Here is a 21,466-nt window from a genome sequence, read left to right on the forward strand (position 1 = left end):
TTTTTGCTATTTAAAATAAATATTTTAAGTAGAACAGTTCAATTTTATTTTATTTCGGATTTGGCAAAAAAATATATATTTAACCTACTGAGCTCAAACAACATGTCTAAACATTTATATGCTATACAGATGCATAAATCCTGCATTCAACAAGTCAACAAGGAGGTGGTTACCTTTCCAGCAGATAAGGGGTCCTTTGCACAGAGCACCCTGTGAATTCTTCACCAGGTAGTATTTTAAGTGCTTCTGCTTCTTGGGTTGGGTGGATAACTTCAGGTTGATGTGATTAGAAAACTCTGTGAAATATCTGAAACCCTTTTCACCACAGCCTACACAGTTTCCTGAAAAACCTGGATGGAAAAGTAAACTTATTTATTTTCTAAACCTATTACCTGAGTTTGGTACTGCGGTTGTTTGGCCAGCGCTGAGTACTCATTTCACCAAGAGCACTAAAAATGATAATCTGTCTGAGATCATGAGGGCAGACTGACCTAAAAGTGCATTTTTCCCATTCTCGTCGGGCAAAAAGCGGCGGTCCACGGCACACACCAGAATGTGCTCGGGGATGCTGGGAGACTTGGCACCGACTAGCTCGAAGCCTGCTGGGACTTCAATGGGCTCTGCTGCTATGGTGACGAGACGGAGGTCCTTTCCAGCCTGACAAAACCCTGAAGAACGACAATGCTCTTTCAGATGAGGTTCAAATCTGAAGTGGTACCTGTACAACCATCCTGCGTTATGAATTTTCTTAAGAGAATGTTTCGGAAAAGTTATTTTTTCTTAAATTAAACCTGCTGAGATGATACCATCGAGTGTGCAGCAGCCATCAGGAGCAGGAGTTTGCAGGTAGGGAAGTGGAGGGCTGCTGCTGTCGGAGTCATCGTCATCCTCCAGCTCCTCCAGATCATTGGAAGAGTGACTGTTCAGAGGATCCTGACCCTCCTCACCCTGGAGTGGCATGTCAGCTTTTGACTTTACATCTGCTGGAAACATCCCATGTGATTATTGTCACCCGAGCAGTTTTCACATCAAGTCAAACCATTTTCTAACTCCTTAAATAAATAAATGTAGAAAAATCCTTATTATTCATAGTTCTTGAACAATTACAGCCACGAAGTACAAAGTATAGATGCATTGTTTTTAGTGACTGTGATAAACCAACACAAAGGAGTGCATAATCTTAAAGTTGAGGAAAAAAAAAAAGAGTACAATATTTTCAACATTATTTACAGCCGTGGAGTGTATTTGAATTCATCTCCTCCTACTCTAACACCTCAAAGTGAAATCTAGTCCGACCACAAATCTGGTGGAACAGTGGATAGAAAAGGGTTTTTGTAGACAGATTTGCACGTTAAATAGGAACACATCAAACGCCGAAGAAGATACAGGTTGCAATTTATAAGGTGCATTTGGTACAAATATTCTTTTGTTCCAGGGGCTACCAAATCTTATGGGATTTTGACAAAGCACGGCACCTTTTAAAACATCTAGTGGTTATTTAATTTTGTTGAGTGTGGTATTTGTATTGAAAAAAAACTGCTTGGATTTGGGTTGGAGTGTCTCCTTCCATCAGAACAACAACCTTAGTCAAAGTTCAGAACTAAGTCCCATACAAATGTGTTGGAAGATGTGAAGATATTCACAGAGACTCTCCAGCCACTGTGACTGAGCTTCAGCTGTTTTGCAAAGAAGAAGAACAGGCAAACATGTCAGTCTTGAATTTAGAATAGCTGGTGGAGACGCCGCAGAAGTCTTGCAGCCGTAGCTGCAACAAATTACTGACGGCATCAGGACCGAACATAAAAGTAGGTGAGACTTTACATGACACTACATTTGAACACCATGCATTGTTTTCAATAAACATTCCAATGATGCACGACTTTGTGTTGTTTTATCACTTACTTAAAACATACTCTAAAGTTTGTTCTTGAAACATGGTCGAAATGACAAAAATACCTTTATTTGCCTTTTAGGGCAACAATCTTGTCAGTGTGTTTTAATTTAATGACAAAAAAAAAACTACAAAAAAAAACAACTCTTCTCCATTTAAAATCTAAATGTGAAAAATCTTTATTAAAGTTAAAAGTCAGATCATGCTTTTCTTTGTCTACAGAGGACTCTACCTGGATATGCCTCCGGCTCCAAGTAGAGTTGTGTAAAGATGGGCTGCGGATCTCCGCTGCTGGAGCGCAGCGACGCTTCGATCGAGTTGTGGAGAGCCTCCTCGAAACGAGCAGACTTCAGCTGCCCCGCGTACGAATTTCCCATTATCTGTGACCATACAGAGAAAAAGGGGGGCAGCAAGGTGAGCAATGTGAAATATTGTTCATCTCAGCCAATGGATTTAGCATTTTACATAATAAGAGAAAGCTTCAACCACAGACCCCTTACTCGATCTTTCTTTCTGCTGAGAAATAGCCCACTATGAGTTGATTTGAGACTTAGTTTGCAAGCAAAAGTAAATGCAACTGGATATTTAACCAAAAATGTAATATAACTGGCGGTAATTACACTTCACACATGAAGCTGTAGATGTATTTTATGTTTGTTTTGCTTTGTTGTTCTGCAAAATATTAAAATAACTTCACTTAGCATTTTTATACAACTTATGTTTCAAAAGAATATCCAATTTGTCCTTATTTTTTTCAGTTTATACTACCAATAGCGCTTGGTTTACCAAAGTTCAGTTAGATTCTGCCCATCAAAACAAAATGGTTGAAGCCAGTGGCTTTTTCCGCAATCATTTCTGGTCTTTCTCAGCCTTCTGTCCGCTCGTGTCACTGTGCCTTCAGTGCCCCCACCTGCCCCGCCAACCCCAGTGTGCACTGCGGGACATCTGCCGAGGTCGGGCCTGTGTGGGCTGTGATTGGCTGGCTCTCCGGTGCCAGGTGGCAGCTGGACAGAGGGTAGAGCATGTGGTCTCAAAATTTAAAAAAAAAAAAAAAGAGAGCAAAAGGAGGAGACAGAAGAGAGAGAAAGCATAACACATGCAACTAAAACTGAATAATAGCTTTGATCTGGTGGAGTTTTCTTTTCCAACTCTCATATTTTTAGTTTGTCAAAACACATCAGAGCTGTTTCTAACCTACGCAGCCAAACTGTGAGAGATAAAAAGCAGAAGACTAAAATAAAAAGTGGGGGTTGGCTGCTTTCCTGACACACACGTTTGACCTGAAATGTCTCTTTCATGTTTGTCCTTGGGCTACATTCGACTGGTGCAGACCAGTGTTGTGGTAAATACTACAAGAGCCAAAAAGAGGAGGTGCAGCTTGGATACTTCAAGGGTATCAGAAAAAAAAAAAAATTCTAATCTTAATATTATTTATTTTTTAATCTTCTCATTAAAGTCTGACAGAGATTCCTCGCAGCTTTTAAATGTCATATAAATGACCTAAACTAGACCAAATTATTTTGTTTAAAAATCAGTTGGGTAAATTAAGTGTTTTTTTTTTGTATGTTGCTTCCTTCAAACTTTAAATGATGTAAAACATATTAATGTACAAATTAAAACCAAGCTTAATTTAAACATGTCAAGTCATTAGTTCTCTTGACACTGAAGTCTTTTAACTGAGCATGGGATTCTTATCCTACAAAACCCTTTGATAAAAATCTGACTTAATGGTTTATTGACAAAATAAAAACAGAAAAAGGAACTCTTACTCCGATTGCAAACCAAATAATTACTTATATCGTGACGCAAAAGCCACTTTCACATTATTTTTTTTCATTCTTTGACCTAAATCTAGGTCTTTGACCTAAATCTAGGTCAAAGACAGAATAGGGGGGTTGAAGTCAATCCACCTACAACATCCCTCAGATCCACCTTAGGAGATAAGAACAAACCCATAAATACCATGAACTGTAAGCAGAAAATCAACCTGATCTTACATATGGTAAGTCTGAGAAATATGCTGATCAGGAGAACCCGATGCAGTTAATAACATGTTATCTACATGTTATTAACAAGTGATTTTTTTAAATATACATATATTCAAACTGCTGAATGCATTTAAGTAGCCTGAATGAAGATTTTATTCCCTACAAGTTTTGCACACTGCTCTTGTGAATCCTATGAGTTGCAATAGCAACTTTGGCTCCGCTGTATCAGCTGCGTGGTGTCAAAGCAAACAGGCCCTATGATCTGAAGGGAGTTATTTGTATGCAGGGAAAAAAAGACAAATTGGTTCATAATGAGAAGTTTGTACTTGCATTTTTATGTCAGAAATATGTCCTGAAATGGGACTAAGTATTTTACAATAAATGGATACTAGATTTAAAATACATTTCCACGTAAACCAAGATAATAACACATTTTAAAACCTTTGTATCACCTATCACTCTTATCAAAGCTACGCTCAGAGTGATGGGTGGTGCTCCTCTAGTTCCCACACTGTGACTGTCTGTATGTTTTGCATCCAGGAAACCGTTTTAAACAGCTAAACTTTTTATTTTTTGTAACCGACAGGAACGTGTTGGAGATTAGTTTGAGCAAATTGATGGACAGTCTGCAGCAACAGGTGGGGGCACGACCAGGACGACATCACTCTCTGCTCCACACACTGGGACATTTTCTGGCTTCTTAATGCAACACTTTAAGATGCAAGAATGCTATATTGAAAGATTTTTTTTGGACATTTGGTTAGCATAACTTTTTAAAACTTGATACACTGTACCATGATGTAATATGTATTTACCGTATTTTCCGTACTATAGAGCGCACCATGCTATCTTTGTCTATCTACCTGATTGAGGAAGGTGACTGCAAAGCGTTGCAAAGATTTCCAGAGGGCATTTTAAAACGGCTACTCTCTATTGATGAAGTTTGTCCTCTTTCCTTTTGTGCATGGTTGAACGTCCATCAATGATGGGCATGTTTGTCATTAACCTGGTGTCACCTGGAGGTGAGCACAGGCTGACCTTTTATCACCTGTTTGACTAAAAACAAATTGTGGCCTTGGCATCAACAGATTGTATGAATTTGACCCAGGGTCACACTGACCGAGTGAGATCTTCACTCTGTGCTGCGTACCACAACTACTTTACATCTTTCTTCATGTGTTTCTCGTGGCTTCTGCCCTTTGCTCAAGTTTTCTCAAACAGAATGGAAAACGGCGTAACATACAGTTGCAGTTACATATCACAAAGCACTAGCAGCAATCATGCTGTTTAGGAAGTAGATGAATTCTGTGTTCCAGAAATGAACGTATTTTGTTATGAAATGAGTGTATCAATACCGGAGCAAAAGCAAAATGCTTTTTTAAATAGACTCCTGAAGTTAGTAAGGAGGTTTTGTCATTCACAATAATAGTAGTACAAGTGGGTCTTTAACAGATGTGAGTGTCATATATAACTACAATGGCAGATTGCCTTGTAGTTTACTAGTTCAATAATCCAACGTGACACTTAGAATTAGCTCGATTTCATCATCACTTCACACAAAACACTTCACTCAAACTTTGTGGTTTGCCATTCTTGTATTCTCATTGTGTTCACCAGTAACCTCATGTGGAGGCTTTAGGTGCATGGCCCATACTTTATTCTTGCTGCCACTTACTGATCTGCGGGAGTAAAACCAGTGTTTTGGACAATTTTTGGTGCTTCGATGTGCTTGGAAATATTTCTGGAAACGGTCTTGTGTAAACTCGAGTTTTTCAAACTGACGACCCGTTAAAAAAAAAACAACAACATTCGCCTGTGGATAGCCCCTTTAGGTAAATTAAATTCAATCATGTTTAAAATCTCTGTCTAAATATCATAACATGAAACTAAGTTACTCTTTGTTCTAATAATTCTTAGAATCCCACAGTAGGCTCGTGCCTAGAATTTACACACACAGACACACCAAATTCTGATATTTCAGCATAAACATTATTTAAATAAAGGAAACTTACAATTTCCAACTGTTCCCAAGCGTGAAGGGACTTGTTTACCTCGGCTACATGCTGAATCTCTAATATTCAGCAAAAACCTTCAGCAAAGATGTGTTGTTTCTTAGTGAAACACCTACAAGAGAAAGAACAGAGAAATTTCTGTTTAGGTCACAACAAACTCAAGGTTTTGTTTTCTCAAAGACAAAATATGCAATTCACTTGTTAGTAATGGCATTTTAAATAAAAAGAAAATAATAACAATGTGCACCTTTCTTTAAGAGTTAAAGAAAGGTGGCAGGATCAGTTCTTGTGGACTGAGATCCTGTGATATTGAAATACCACAATATTTCCCAACACAACTGAAGTTGTCAGCATGTGATTTAATATGGTGAATTAAGTGTACAAACAGTTATGATTACTGGATAATCATAGCTATAATTAACCATAACTATGATTATTCAGTAATCATAGTTGCTGGATATGAAAGTCTATGCCTTTAATGGGTTTTACACTGTTTTCCTGATTCTCAATATTTAGCATAAAATGAAGTACTTGTTGAAGATGCACATTATATGGTGAATACATCATCCCTGTAACATCCGTGTGTGCAATATTTATCTCGTAAAGAGGTGTTTGGTTAATGTATTGCAAGTGTTACGAACTTGGATTTTACATGATAATATAATATTTAGCTAGTTGGACAGAGTCCCCCGGCAGAAGGTGCTTACACAAATACACACAACGTTGCCCAAAATGCTAAAAGACACAAAGAGACGCAAGCACTGCTGAGGATGAGAGAGAAAAAAAACCATATCATAATTAATCCCAATTAATTCCATAATTCATAATTAATTCCACCATGACAACATTTATGAATAAAATCTATATCAACAGATTTTCTAATACTGTTCACCCCTACTTGTTGTGTTGACGGAGTTGGCTAAACTACAAGAAGTTGTTAGCCACTAAGGTTACTAGAGTTTGAATCTGTTTACAAATTCCTATTAATCCTAAATTAACTCTTATTCAAATTCTAAAATATTGTAACCGATCAAACTTGAACAGGAAATAACTCATTAACTGAGATTATTTCATAATGAACCTATATTATACGTTTGGTATGTTTTCAACATTAAGATCACCTCGCAATTAGACAAAGATGAAAACTGCAATATATGGACTGAAACATGTGGTATGGGTAGTTTTTCATTAGACGTAGCGGAAAAAAAAAAAAGCAAAACTGAAATGGTTCCCAAGTGATGAGTCAGGTTGAGCAGAGTTTTCCAGATGTATGGTGGTCAAAATTATGCAGAGCTGCCCTTCCCCTACATGTTGCTAAACAAGTTGGTTGAAAAAAACACAAACAAACATGCCTACTTCAACAAAGTTGCAAAGTATATGGTCAGTCAGTGTTCCTCATCAGTCCTACTTAATCTGATTTCACAGATTAAGTAAAGACTTGGAATCTTTACTTAATCTGTGAAATCAGTGCATCTTTACCTAAGGTTATTCATCATAAATTATACCCAATCATGATTCTAATTTAATACAGAGAATGATTTTGAGATACTAACGTATCATTACACATTTATTCAAAGAGACATTATCAACAAGATAGTGCCTTTATCAGTACATAAAATACAAGAAAACGCAGCACTCACCTCTAACTTTGCTGAATTGAAGAAACATGTTTGGCATCAACATAATAGAATACATTTAATTTTAAATAATCTAGTTGTGAACAACTATTGTGTCTATCATTTGTTGCACCAAAAAAAAAAGAAGCATGCTTTGTATTATGTGATGCTGTAAGTTCATTGCCAGATTGACAGATTTCTAGATGCCCGCAGAATATCGTCACAATGCTACAGCTAGCATCTGATTCAGGACTTCCAACTGTTGTCTAGTTCAGATTTTAAAAAGCTTGGAGCCATCAAACTTAAATTGGATAAATATTTTACACGCAAAAGAAAATGCTGCTGCAAATTTGAAGAAACTCATACTCTTCTGTAGCTCTACTTGATTAAAAATGTGTAACAAAAATCCTACCTAATTAGCTTAGTTAATACGCATGGCAAATAAAGAGTGTTTCTGTAATGTGAAAAGTCACAGTAAGTTGTGCTCTCTGTAGTTTGATACTGCGGGTCCCAGCAGTCCAAAGAGCATGTTCACTGATTAAAATGAATGGAAGCACTTATGGCCACTCAAACATTAAGAGCAGCCCGAACCATGACACATGTATGCCCTACTACAAGGCTCCAAAAATGCGTTACATGATACCACCACAGCCTCGGGGTCTATTTTCATTAAACACACTCGGGTGTTTTAGTTTGTTGCAGCACTCTCGACGCACAGTCACTGCTTTCTGGATGGATTCAATAACTGCTTTGACCCTTAGACGAGGTATTGTCTAGCTGCTCAGGCTCTGATATGCCCTGATACAACAGAAGCAAAGTTCTCTCCAAAAACACTGACTGTCCCAATCTAGCCAACCATCACCTCTGACCAGGGCGCAGTTCTGATAGAGGGCAGCTGGGTCTTGGGGTCCAAGTCCTTCAAACAGCAAGTGTACACAAGCTGGCTCAACTTGCATTAACTGACCACACCACAGCTCGTTTTATGAATGATTAGCCAGCTTGACAGGGTAAAGAGTTAAAAACGTCAATGTGTCAGAAGGAAGCGTGCACTGCTTTAGCTTTCAGACATCTGACTCAAAAACAAAGATCTATGGACAAAATACATTAGCTTGTAATGTAAAATGTTCTTTCCACTGCTGAGTGCTCCCACTAATGAACCTCTATCAAAACTCTCACACTGAGCTAAGTACCCAGAGTCGAGAAATATTTAGATGCTTATCTGGTTGCGCAGGCTTGACGTCAGAATAGCGGACGCAGACAGATCTGGACACGAAAGAACCGTAAATCCAGCCGGCAGCATAACTCCAAGGTGCTTTTATGTGTCCTGTTTTTCGAGTAATGAGGCTGGAGGGAAATGTTGATGTGCTGGTTCCCAAAAGAGGAAATGAGTAAAAATCCAAAAAGGATTCAGTTTAATGACAATAATCAGCGTGTTGCATTCAGACACACCTCCTATTGCCAATCTGTTAGGTTTAATGTTTAGAAGCAGAAATTTTTCATTAAAATCCCAAAGGTGACAATAACAACAACAAAAACGTAATTATTTCTTAAATTTACAAGACTCCAGCAACATCTACGCTATCTGTCACATTGATTTACTTTGGTTGTCAAAAAGAACAAAACATTCCCAAAAGTGATTAATTTACTTGGATCTGCAGAAGGTTTTAAAAGCTTTAGGCTTAATGCTAAAAAAGAAAATCTCTCGAATGCAAATATTTAGCTATTTATTTTATGTAAAGTCATTTTAAAATTGTGTATTTTGAGCAAGAATTACCATAATCTTTTAACTTTTTTTAATGGAAAAGAAATCAAATAATTAAAAAAAAAAACTATCTATGTTTGGGCAGCTGACTTCTGACTCTGTTTTCTCTTTCTCTTCAGTCGGTCTTTTGTTTCCTTCTAAAGAGCTTAATTACATCACAATGTTTACAATAGAGCCGGGATTAATCTTACCTCCCTACCTTACATTCAAATTGAGCAGAGGCTTTTCACGAAAGTCAAATTGAAGGAAACTACAAATGGTGTTTTACATTTTATATCCAGATAAGCCAAAGAAAATGTAGAAAGACTGCATACAGTTAAACTTGACACCAAGCTATTGTTTCATGTTTGTTAACTAAATAATCTGAGAAGTGAAAAGGGCTTGATTAAAACTGTTTTAGACCTTTTTACCTTCATCGTGGAATAAAAATACATAAAATGTCATTTCAATACATAAAACGTTATTGAAATGGATTAGAAAATTATCTAATCCATTCACACCACATTGCTGTGCCTTAACATTAAAATAAATAGCAATAGCTCTTATGTGAGAAAGACCTTAGCACCCTTTTAACATTAGAAAAGACACTATCCATCAGACATGAGAGAAAAGGGGGATGGGGTTAAGCAATGAGGAGAAAAAAAAAAGGACTAACATCACTCCATGTTGTCTAAATGAGGTGCTAAAAGCCCATATCATTAATGCTGTATGAGGGCCACATGTGGCACACATCCAAATTAAACAGCCTCTCCTGTACCTTCCATGACTCCTCAGTTACTTGATGACCCCTTAAAATCCAAATCCAGAGCAGAAAATCCACAAATTTGCAGGCAGCTCTTCAAATGAAGCCCATAATACAGTAAATCCTTTATTTTTTGGGGGGAAGAGTTTATCCAAGCAGCAATCGTATGGGAGTTCAGTCCTTCCCCGCAGAGAGCTTCGTCATGATTCCACACAGAAAGGATTGGGAATCCCTCAGTGGAGCAGAAGCCCTCCTTCTCTCTCTGCCTCTCTATCTCACTCACATGCAAACAAACACGAATCGACACAGACCCCTCCCCCTAGTCCCCTGTGCACTCCTCTGTCCTGTGCCATTTGCCAAGCAGGAGGGAATCCACTGGGGGCTCATTCATCTTGGCTCTGCTGGCCCCCCGCAGTGACAGATGCTATTGGGGGCCTAAAGAGCTAAGATTGGTGCGTGTGTGTGTGTGTGTGTGTGTGTGTGGGGAACAAAGACATAGTCTCTCATCTGCCTGCTGCAACACAGCTCTGCCACGCGTGACCCCCGGTGCATCAAGACATCCTCCATGAGCATCCTGGAAGTTTTCATTTTCAAGAAGTCAGGGGCAAAGGGTTATGCTGGAAGTCGGGGGTTGGTGGTAGTTCCTTAAATCTTTTCTCACGCTCAAGCTCAGCTCTAGCTGCCACACCCAACATTTTATTGGGGGCCAATTTAGCGACGGGACCAAGAGGACCAAGAGGGGGTGGGGGGGAATCCATCTCCAGCAAAGTAGGGACAGGAATGTTGGGTCAGTTTGAGCATTTTGTCTCCACAGCCTTACCCAGGATTGACCCCACACACCAGGCTTTTTTACTCCTGCTATAAATACCAGGGGCTCATCCAGTCAAAATAAATAAACAGAAATGTGCCACAAATCAACAGCTGCTGGCAGATGTTGGGGATTATACATCATTTGTGATCGTTGATAGCACCTTATCATGATGCCGCAAACTGGGGAAGGAACCGATCTCTGGAACCGGAGATTTACCCAAACACATCTTCCTGTACGAAATCAGAAATTTAGATTAAATTTAATGCAACTCAAAAAGGCATTTCTCAGTCTGAGATTCAGTCTGTATGACAATCTTGAGTAAAAATAGTAGTCTATTTTTTAAAACAATAGTCTATAACATGGTCTAATTGCCTTGATTTTAAAGTAATAGATCATTGATTTTTTTAAGTATACTAATATTATCTATAAGATTTAGATATTTTTATTTTGATACATTTATTAAAGCAAAGACCTAAAATAAATATTCACAAATTTTTTATAATTTCAGTAATGTATTATAAAAATACATTACTTAAATAAAAGAAGCAAATGTCTTTTATTTAAAATATCAATAAAAGGCTGCTGTTTAACAGACATGCCACTTGCAGCTTCTTAAATACTGTTTCAAAACTAAGACTGTGTTTGCATTTGTGTCCTGAAATATTTATATATTATATAATATATTATATATTTATATAGTAACAGGTCGATTTGCCTCTATTGCAAACTAAGGCAACATGTAGGAGCCCTTTATCAGTCGTCTAACTGATGGTACAATAAGTGGGATAGGGACACTTATGTTACTATCTACTCTATAAAGATAAACAGCAAATCTGAAAATCTGAATCTGAATTCTGAAAAAGACTTCATTCTGTAGGAATGGTATGTTATAACTTTTCAAGATCTTGCTATACTTATTGCAAACCATCCCATATAAACTACATGTTTTCATAACTTTCCCCCGACGATATTATGTTGTAATAGGCTAACCTGTAAGAGAAGATAGTCTTCCTGAAAACTCATTAGGGTCAGAAAATGTCAGCAAGAATTTGTCAGGTAAACATAAGGTCTGAGCAAACTCACATCGACTGCATGGAAGGAATTCCAGGTCACAGAAATGCTTTTACATCAAAAGACTTGGCTTAAATTTACAGCTTTTTTTTTATTTATTCTTATCTTACATGAGAAAATTGTTTTAATAAGGAATTGAACCATTTTTTATAACTAGATGAAACAGTCTTGACTGTACAAACTTTAATTGTCAAACAACTTTGAAGACATTTTTTAAATTCTTCACTTTGAGCTCAGGAGTTTCTACACTCTGCGAGGGATGTTCCAGTTCATTACCACAGACACGGTCAACAGTTGTTTTAACCAAGTTGTGCGCAACTCTTCTCACCTTCGTTCCAATGGTTATATAGTGGCACTCTGAGTGTGAGGGCTGCTGTAAACAACAACATCAGCCAATCGGGGCCTTCATTAGTCTTTGCAGAGCTTTCATGCACTCGTTTTCTCAAATCTACCAGACTTTCTTCAACCCCTGGATTTAGTTTATCTGTGAGTTTTATATGCCTGCTGCCGATTTAGACCAACTTCTGTGAGATCTCCAGGAGTTTATTTGGGGATTAATTTATCTGTAACTATAAAGACGAAATCTTTACACCTATTATTCTTATAGCAGCAAGTTCAACCAGGGGAAAAGAGCTGTCAGAGTCATTTATCTGCAAGCCCCTGACTTTAACGTGGCCTGTCTTAAGCATCCTATTGAAAATGGAGATAATGAGTAAGCCCGGCATTTTCTCTGTCCACAAAGACTCTGTGCGAAAAGAAACAAAAGAGTGTAGATTGAAAACTTTCCCGCCCCTAAGCTCATCCCTCACCACAGAACTGAGCACCAAAGAGGACAAAGGGGAAGTTCCCCTGCCAGTGCCACCAAAGGAAAGACAAGTGGAGTCACCAAAAGTAGACTCTGGGAAAGAAAAGTAGGGTTAGGGGTTTTAGATTTTTAAAAAAGGGGAGACTGGAAAAGAGTTCTCCCAGCAGGAATTCCTGGAGTAGATGTGGCTAGAAAAGAAACATTTTGTATGGATGTAAAAAGATCTTGTAGTATGAGATGCTCCAAAGTAGAAATTGTTGGTCAAATTGCAATACAATTGCTGTTAGCTGGAGATTTTAACTGGTGAAGTAGTTGTAAGAGACTAATTAAGTGCCCTGGACATGAAGCTGTGTGCCATAAAGTTGACACCTTGTTGTCCACGATTAAAATTCAACTTGTGTAGAAGTAAAAAAGGAATATCATTATTCCTTTTTTTGCATATTTGGTACAATCTGAAAAAAGGAAGTCGTTCCTACCACTAATAAAAGCCGACTTTTATTAGCAAAGTCGGCTAATAAAACTGGCAGACGACACATGGACACTGGAAAGGACATCCCCGCTTTTAAATAGTTTACTTAGCAGAATTTGTATGCTTATTTGGATAGATAAATGGATTAAAAAAAAACGAATTATTTGAAAGCATGGTGAGAATACTTTGAACGGCTAACGATTAACCAGTGACAACAATTAAGACCATAAACACCATGGGGTTCACAAATAAAAAGACTAGTGAACAGACTTTAACCATAATTAGTGTAGAGTTTTCTGGCATAGGTATGACAAGACAATATTTTGTATTATTTTGTCTGAGTCTAATTTTATCCTTTTGTGATTTTGATTGCCTCATATGGTACTTTATGACATTGCCGTCTGTGGGAAATGTCTGTACTAACCCTGTACCAATTTGTGCCTCTGTTGACAACATAAAGTTTGGACTTTTTTTTCTACTCATACTTTACAACAAGAACATTTGATACATGTCTCCTATAAACAAACTATCAAAAGGATTTCACAAAGAAGTATCTTAGGTTGATATTGGGTGATAATCTCTCATGTTTCACAAAATTCAACAGTTGTAAACAGGAATCAGAACTACAATAAATAATAACAGACCGGATACAACGTTTTCTAATAATAATGTACAATATAACAAAGTTACTTGTGAAATTTGATCAATACAGCGTCATAAATACTTGACAAAACATAAACTTCGACACCATGCTTTTATGACATGGGTACAAAATGAGTTGTTTAGAGATATCAAAGAGATAAAAGACGGAAAAAATGGCAACGAGTGGGTGCAGAAGCCGAGCAGAAATTGGTGAAGAGGGGAAATGACCTGGAGTAATCTCGCAACACCAACAGACAAAAAAAAAAACATAACAAAACTAATAAACAAACAACACAATACAGCTATCCTGTGAAAATTCTCGTGGCAGAATTCGCTTTTCTACCAGAGAACAGTGGGCCATGTAACGCTGTAGGTGTGAGGACTCTCGCTTCCGTTTACTATCCGTGTGGTTGCTCTAATTTCCTTATAAAAGCCCAGAAAAAAAAAAAAAAATCTTCCAAAACCTCCTCCTCCTCTTTGCTCCTCAGGACTACCTGCTGGGCCCTGAAGTGCAAATTGCTGCTAGTGAGGATAGCAGATGAGTAAGGTCATTCATGGCTTTCCAGTGAGCCAAACAAACAAAGGCAAACATTCCAGCTGAATGCCATTGCTGAAGTCGGCAGCAACACAGAGAAAAAGAGAGACAGTGCAGGGCAGGGCTCAGTGAAAATAATGGCTTCAGGGTACGTGTGCGTGTGTGTGTCTTTGTGGGCATGTGCTCGCACGTGCACTTCTGTGCCTGTGAGTTCTGGGGGAGGTAGGGGGGGATTATCTGTGGAACTATAAAGTGGGGTGAAACAAGGTTTAAAGCCTGATGTGACCAGAGGGAACGGGGGTAGGGCCTTTGGGCCTGAGCTGGAGTGGACAAAAGGAGCATTTGGGCAGATGAAGAAGTCATCATCATTAAGCCACTGGAGGTTTACTGTCCAGTTATAAAGCTCATTTTAAAATTAGGGGAAAGGAGGACTGTGTGTGTGTGNGTGTGTGTGTGTGTGTGCATGTGTATGAAAGGACAGAGGAACTGGTGATGCCTTGGAGAACGGTCTAGTAACTTGCTGTGGAACATAGAGGAGCTAATTCATTAGGGGACAAGAAGGCTGTATGTTACCACCGGGTTGATTGGAGTGGTGACCTTGCCACACACTGCGGCCTAGAGGATGAGTTTAAGGGCAAGGTATTTAACCTTAAACTAAATCTCAGCTGCAGACAAAGGCCAGCATCATTTCATGGTAAATCCCTATCAAACAGAGAAGTGATGCAGCACAAATGGAAAACAAGCTTAGTTAAAAGACGCCAATTCAGAACTGCTTTGTGCAGCTGATTTTTTTTCCTTAGAGGAAAGTCTTACATAAAGGACCTTTAGAATGTGGGTCGAAGGATATTATCAGGCGTGCAACTGAAAGTATAACTACTGGTCAATTCATTGATTAATGACTCAATATGGAATCTGTAAAGGACTGATTAAAAAAGTTTCAACAATTTAAAGATTTCAGCATCTTATTTGGAGACTGAGTTGAAAGTGTTTATGCTTTGCTCTGTTCATCTAAACGGAGTTTCTCGGTCTTATTTATATTACACGATAAATACCCAACTCGTAAAACAAACAGTAAAATGTGTTTATTCAGCTATCTGCTGCACAACATCCTGAACATCTGGCTGCCTTTTGAGTCAGCATCTGTTCTTCTGTTCGTTTTGTTACTTTAGTTACTCCAGTATATAAAATTCGAATTTGATTATTCTAGCTTGTGTTTATCCCTCTTCTTTCAATTCAGACATGTATTTCTTAAAAGTGTGCAATTTGTTTCATACCTTTTAAATGACATTGTTTTGCTCTGTTTGCACTAACCCATGTGGAACCTATTTCATCCAGATGTTTGTTCCTGATGGGAAACAAGATAAACATTTCTCAAAAGACAGTGAAAAAAATATATAAATAAGTATATAGTAAGTGTTGTAAAAACTTATTTTTATTTGTTGGAATTTTTTTATCATCCATATGCTCAATAATCAATGCAAAAATCTTTACAGGCATTACAATAATTTAAACCTTTCTTATAACTAACTGCTGACCGGCTTGTTGAATGTTTCCACTGGTATTTTTGACAATAAATCTTTGGCGATGATCTCCAAGTCTTTGAGGTTGAAAGGTCCCTTACCATCGCCATAATCTTTAGTTGCCACCACAGACTCAAAGAAGAAGCACAATAATTTAAGAAACTACTTAGAAGAAGAAAAAAAATACTTATTTGAGACCTGTGCATATTCTACTACACATTTAGTGTTTTTCTTTTTAAAATATATTTGTAGCTATATAAATGTGTCAAATTTAAAAGAATGTGCAGCAGAAAGTCCACATTAAACTCTAAAAATATTCAACATTAAAATGCATAAAGCCTATGAAAAATGCCACTTATAGTTCAACATTCAACTGGGAAACTTGGTTCCATGTATCTTAACCCTAATCGGAAAAAAAAAAAAAAAAAGGAATGAAAGTGAAGGACAAGTGACAGTTTACAATGCTATTCATGACTGTGCAACAAAAGGCCTGCCAGTGAACCCAATCTGCATTTTACAGCAGCACCGGGTTGAACGCCAGTTCACCAAATTTGCAACAACAGGGGAGAGAAACAGTACCCTAATACATTTATGGACTTATTCAGGGAATAATTGAAGTGGACCACAGTGAATTCTACATCATACAGTAAAGCTGTCACTGGAGGTGGTCAAATATCGGTCAATGCTGAAGGATAGGAAAGGTCAAAGAGAGAAGAATAAGCGCTTTTAGTGTTAATGATAAGGCATCGAAGCGTTGTGTCCTTGTTCTGGCGAATCATTCACTGTTTTGTGTCACAGTACATTAACTATTAAAATACAAATAAATCACGCATCCATTCTTAATCCTTCTCTGAATTATACCTTAGTCCTCCTCCACCATCATCACAGATGCTTCTTCCAACATCTGGTCAACACTTAATGGCTCATCCTGAAGCAGATCTTTGATGAGGGTTGACCAGGCCATGTTCCGGCAATAAATGCTTGTTTAGACAGCCCTGTTTGTTATGGGAGGTAAAAGGAGAGCCATGGATCACGCTGAAAGGGCCAACACTATCACAACATTTGCTCTTATCAGATGACAAACTGAGTAAAAGGGGGTCAGATTCCCAGTTCCAGAAGCTGGCCTGGGCTGCAGTCGTCTCTCTGTCCACATCAGAAGACGTGCGATTAACGCAATACTAATGGGAGAATTTAGAAGCGATCATTGCAAAGAAAATTTTAAAAATTTCACTCGTTCTCTTAAGTAAAAGTGACAACCCTCCAGCCATCATTAAGGATCAATGTTTAGATGCTGTTTTTTTTTTTGTTTTTTTTTTAGGAACAAAATTATTTACATTTTTAACCACATCTTGCTGCATTCATTCTCTTCTTAATGTAGTTTCAGTACTCTAAAATGTATTTAAATTAACTAGGTAACAAATCATTCAACCATTATGATTGGTATTAGAAGAAAGTTGTTTATGTATATTCATTAAATACATGGAGTTTTACTAAAACATAAAACAATTATGTGATGCATTGAAGTGATTTGTTAGCCAACAGAGGAAATGCATATTTGGTACAATCTGAAATCTGTTTTTTATATTTTCCTTGTGATATAGTTGCTGAAAAATAGTCCAAGATGGCCATTTGTCATGCGCAGTTGGTTTCAGCATATGCCCTAAATTGTGTCTAAAATTGTGCACTTACTCTATGCCCAGTTCCTAGTATAAAGCTGGATAAAAGTTTAAAGCAGTTGTTGTTATAAAACAACAACTTGTTTGCCATCTTTAACATGTTCAATAGTCTTTATAAGAGTATAACAGAGGACGTGCTGGGTTAATCAGAAACCCGCACAATGCATGGAATCACAGCAGTCAAAGCAATATCAATGTATGGAGCATCACAACTGCCCACTAAAAATTGAAAGCAATATTTAGTGAGTCATAATATTTCAGGTCCATGTGTCCCTTGACATCTTTAACTACTTTCTGAATTTTAGTTTAGTCTGACTTTTAACTTTAACTAAATTGTACACATTTGTATGTTTTTTTTTCTTTGTTTTTCTTCTTTCAGTTATTCTGAAAGAAGAATAACTGAATTAGTTTTAATAGAATTTAAACTAATTCTATTAGTTTAAATTAGGCTTTTAAACTAATAGAAAAAAAAATGTGTGTCACTTTGGCATTGATTTGTGCCACTGACAAAAAAGTTTTTGATCAAACTGTTATTGCAGTTTGAGTTTTGTTTTAAAATTGTATTTATTTATTCCCATGTGTCGAAACCCCTTCTAAATGATTATTTTACCAACAATTTTGAATGCTAGAAAACCGCTTTCCACAAATCATGAAAAGATAGAATAAACACTATTGCTGCCTTTTAATACTTCCAGGGTCAGAAAAAAACCCTAGAAAACATTAATGTCTTCACAAATGAGAAATACAACAAGCAGAACTTTTCTTTTAAAGGATTCTTTCACAGCTAAAACTGGCATTTTAATGCTAAAGGTAATTTCTTAAACAGTTAAGAATGAAGAAATTCATAATAAATAACTTATACATGATCAGGGCTGCAATTGCTTATGGCATTTTATCAAAAAAAGAGATTTTTATGTGCTTCACCATTTTTTTGTGCAGAAGCTCATAAAATAAAAGAACCCCAGAGATCACAGATTTAGGGCCAGTACTAATGTTAAAGCTGAATAAATATATACCGTGTCTGACTAATTATAAAAGTAACTTCTTACGCCAGACAACCCCATACTTTTTCAGATTTAATTTTCCAGAGTTCTTATTCCACCATTAAATATAAATTGTGCAAGTTTACCAAGAATTTATGGCAAACATTTCCACAGCAGATGGGTTTTAAATATTTAATCTGCAATAAACAAGAAACTAGAAGGAAGGAAGGATTGAAGAAACTAAAGACTCAAGTTGTGAACGAAAGTACAGATGCTAAAAAGAAAAGACGGTAGGAAACAAGGAGAGAGGAAACTAAGACAGAAGGACACAAAGACGCATGGATGGAGGACAGGGAATGAAGAGGAAGGGAGGCAAGGACACAAGAAGGACACGGGGGGAGGGGGGGAGGAAATAAGTCTAGAAAGGTAAGAATGAAGGATACAAGAGTGCGATGTAGAAGTTAGAGATCAAGAAAGCAAGGACAGAGATAGCAAAAGAAGGACAGACATTATGAACGACAAAATGGTGTAGGGTTAGGATGGAGCACACATTGAAGGAAATGACAACCTACAGCCATAAAAAATACAGGAAGGAAGAAAACAAGGTCTGAACCATAATATATATTATATATTAATTAATACCTATCAGGTCAAATTTTATATGATTGTCTCAACTGGCTCCCCTTAGTTTTAAATGTTTCCCTTCCTGACACATTAACCTAATGTTTGCCACACAGGAGCACTGAGCGCTCCTGGAGAGGACATAAGAAAGAGCTTTGTTGTCTTCATCAGGCGTCCAGAGAGAGATCCACTTTACACAATGGAGTTGCTCCTCTCTTTTCCTCTCTGTAAAAGGTCTCAGGCACCTTGAATCCATTTGAGTGACAGCGTGACAAAGAGACTTCTTAATGTCCCGACGACGGAGCCTCCTCCTCTTTCCCTCCAAACTTCCTTACGGGGCGATCAGCTGTGTCCATCGTGCCCCCTCTTCCTGACCCCCAGGCGGCACTGCTTCATCAGCAGCACCCCTTCCCCCGTTGTCTCCCCCTCTGTCTCTCGCCACCCTCCAGATTAATAAGCACAGGGTTGCCCGCGGTGACGGAGCTCACACTTAAATCCCATCAGCCCTCCTTACAGCAGCAACCGGCCTTTTTGTCCTTATGGGACAAAGAAAGCAGAGTCACCCTTTGTTTGAGACTTGACCCCCACACACAAATCTTGCTGATGGAAAAAGGTGACAGTAAAAAAACCTCCTTAGGCCTTCATTCAGAAACTATACCTTAAAAAGATTAAAAAAAAAAAAAAAAAAAACTTGGGCAGAAATTACAGCAAAGGCCAATCAAATAGAATAAGCAAAAATAAAAATAAATAAATTAATTAATTAGAAGTCATTTTCAGATAGACAACAATTAAGTAGCATTTGGATCCAAAAATTTCCCAAACACCTTATCATGTCTTTAAACTGAACAGGCACAATGAAGTTTGTCATCCATGGTGCCATGTTCCAAAGACTGTAACTCACAGTGAGTGGCCCAGTCAAAACCACTTTATTAACTGTCACGAGTTAATAAATTCAAAGCCACTGCAGAATCATTCACTATACATGAATCAGGTAAATGTTGTTTTTTCTTTTCCCACTTCAGACAAGATGTTAAGAGCTTAACATTTATCCACAGTAAAAAGACTTTCCCAGAAGGTTTCCTGTACCATCAGTTGCTCCAACAGTAATGCTCAGTGCTATGTGTCAAACTTTTAATGGATAAATCTTGTTTTATTCAATCTTACTATAATAATATTTGTTATGAGAAAATTAAAAACAAAAATAATAAAAATAACAACATACTATCACCTATCCTTTCACAAAGATCCACAAGAAAAATGAGCGATTTCTCAAAAAAAAAAAAAAAAAAAAAAAACACTCAAAAATAGAGACACACTAATCAGACATTTTTCTGGAGACTGCCAAATCAAGGAAAACAAACATGTGCTCCAGGGCCCACAATAGTGGTAGTTGTTTTGGACATTCTGCTGTGTCCACTTGGAGATGTTTTAGCTTTTGATCCCACAGCTTTGTGGGACAACTTGTCAAAATGTACAACCTCAGTCAAACTGCAGGACAGAGCTGAGAGATTTCATTGGATTAGCTCAATGTCCTTACAATATATTAACCAAAGGCCCCTCACAGTTGGTCAAAATATGCCCAGCCTAGGGCTGGCCCAGTACTGGGGCGTACTGGGCGTCTCCCCAGTACGCTAGATGGTCAGTCCACTACTTGGAAAAAGCCGCCTGTACGCAATACCTCCAAAACAATTTGTAAAAACATGCAGGCTCACGAACAGTGTCCTAATTTTTTTCCTGACTCTGTGTTCCAAATAGGCTTTTTAAAAAAATCTGAAGTGGGTTGCATGACATCCTTTCAAAAGCTGCTCCTCAATTGTTAATAGACACAAGGTTTCCTGTTTGCTTTCTGTTATCAGATTTTCACGTTGCTCTTGTATTTGCTGCAGTACTTGAGCTGCCAATGTTAACACAGTGGGAGCATGGAAGAGAAAAAAAACAAGGGAGCTAGAAAGAAAGAGAGAGAGAGAGAGAGAGAGAGAGAGAGAGAAAGAGAAAGAGAGCGAATGACCTCCTCTGCCACAGAGGAACACCGAGTCCTCGCAGCAGAGCGCTGGGTCTTGGTCACCGTAGCCTTGGACAAGCTGCAGCAGCCTATGGGAAAGCCTTCTTGCAGCAGGCAGCCCTCTCCCCCGCAGCCCTGGCAGCGTCAACACAAACTGACCTTGTGCAGAATCCTGTTTGGGGTTGTGTTTGAATGTTTGTAATTCAGTGTGAGCAAGAGCATCGAGCTTAGGGAATTATATATGTGTGCAAAAGGCAGAAATGCTGCTGCTAGGGTGATGTGGGAAATCTGGCTGGAAGCCTGAGTGTTTCCAGCTGTTG

The 21,466-nt window shown here is 37.9% G+C and overlaps 1 protein-coding gene across 12 annotated transcripts in view; it reads right to left on the reverse strand.

Moving 5' to 3' along the window:
* greb1l (GREB1 like retinoic acid receptor coactivator) overlaps positions 1 to 21,466 on the reverse strand; it is a 55,670-nt gene that overhangs the window by 21,278 nt on the left and 12,926 nt on the right. For 5 of the 12 annotated variants that reach the window (XM_016669684.1, XM_016669688.1, XM_016669685.1 and 2 more), the window contains exons 2-6: positions 5,892 to 6,003; positions 2,124 to 2,271; positions 792 to 983; positions 492 to 668; positions 174 to 350 (exon numbers count right to left, since the gene is read on the reverse strand). In XM_016669684.1, coding sequence (XP_016525170.1) covers positions 174 to 350; positions 492 to 668; positions 792 to 983; positions 2,124 to 2,268 — 691 coding nt within the window. In that variant the 5' untranslated portion in view covers positions 2,269 to 2,271; positions 5,892 to 6,003. Of the gene's footprint in view, positions 1 to 173; positions 351 to 491; positions 669 to 791; positions 984 to 2,123; positions 2,272 to 2,356; positions 2,526 to 5,891; positions 6,004 to 10,026; positions 10,245 to 21,466 lie in introns of those variants that run through there. The other 7 variants (XM_016669691.1, XM_007548612.2, XM_016669689.1 and 4 more) reach the window with 4 other exon arrangements.

Source organism: Poecilia formosa, unplaced genomic scaffold (assembly GCF_000485575.1).
Source record: "Poecilia formosa unplaced genomic scaffold, Poecilia_formosa-5.1.2 Scaffold27, whole genome shotgun sequence".
NCBI lineage: Eukaryota > Metazoa > Chordata > Actinopteri > Cyprinodontiformes > Poeciliidae > Poecilia > Poecilia formosa.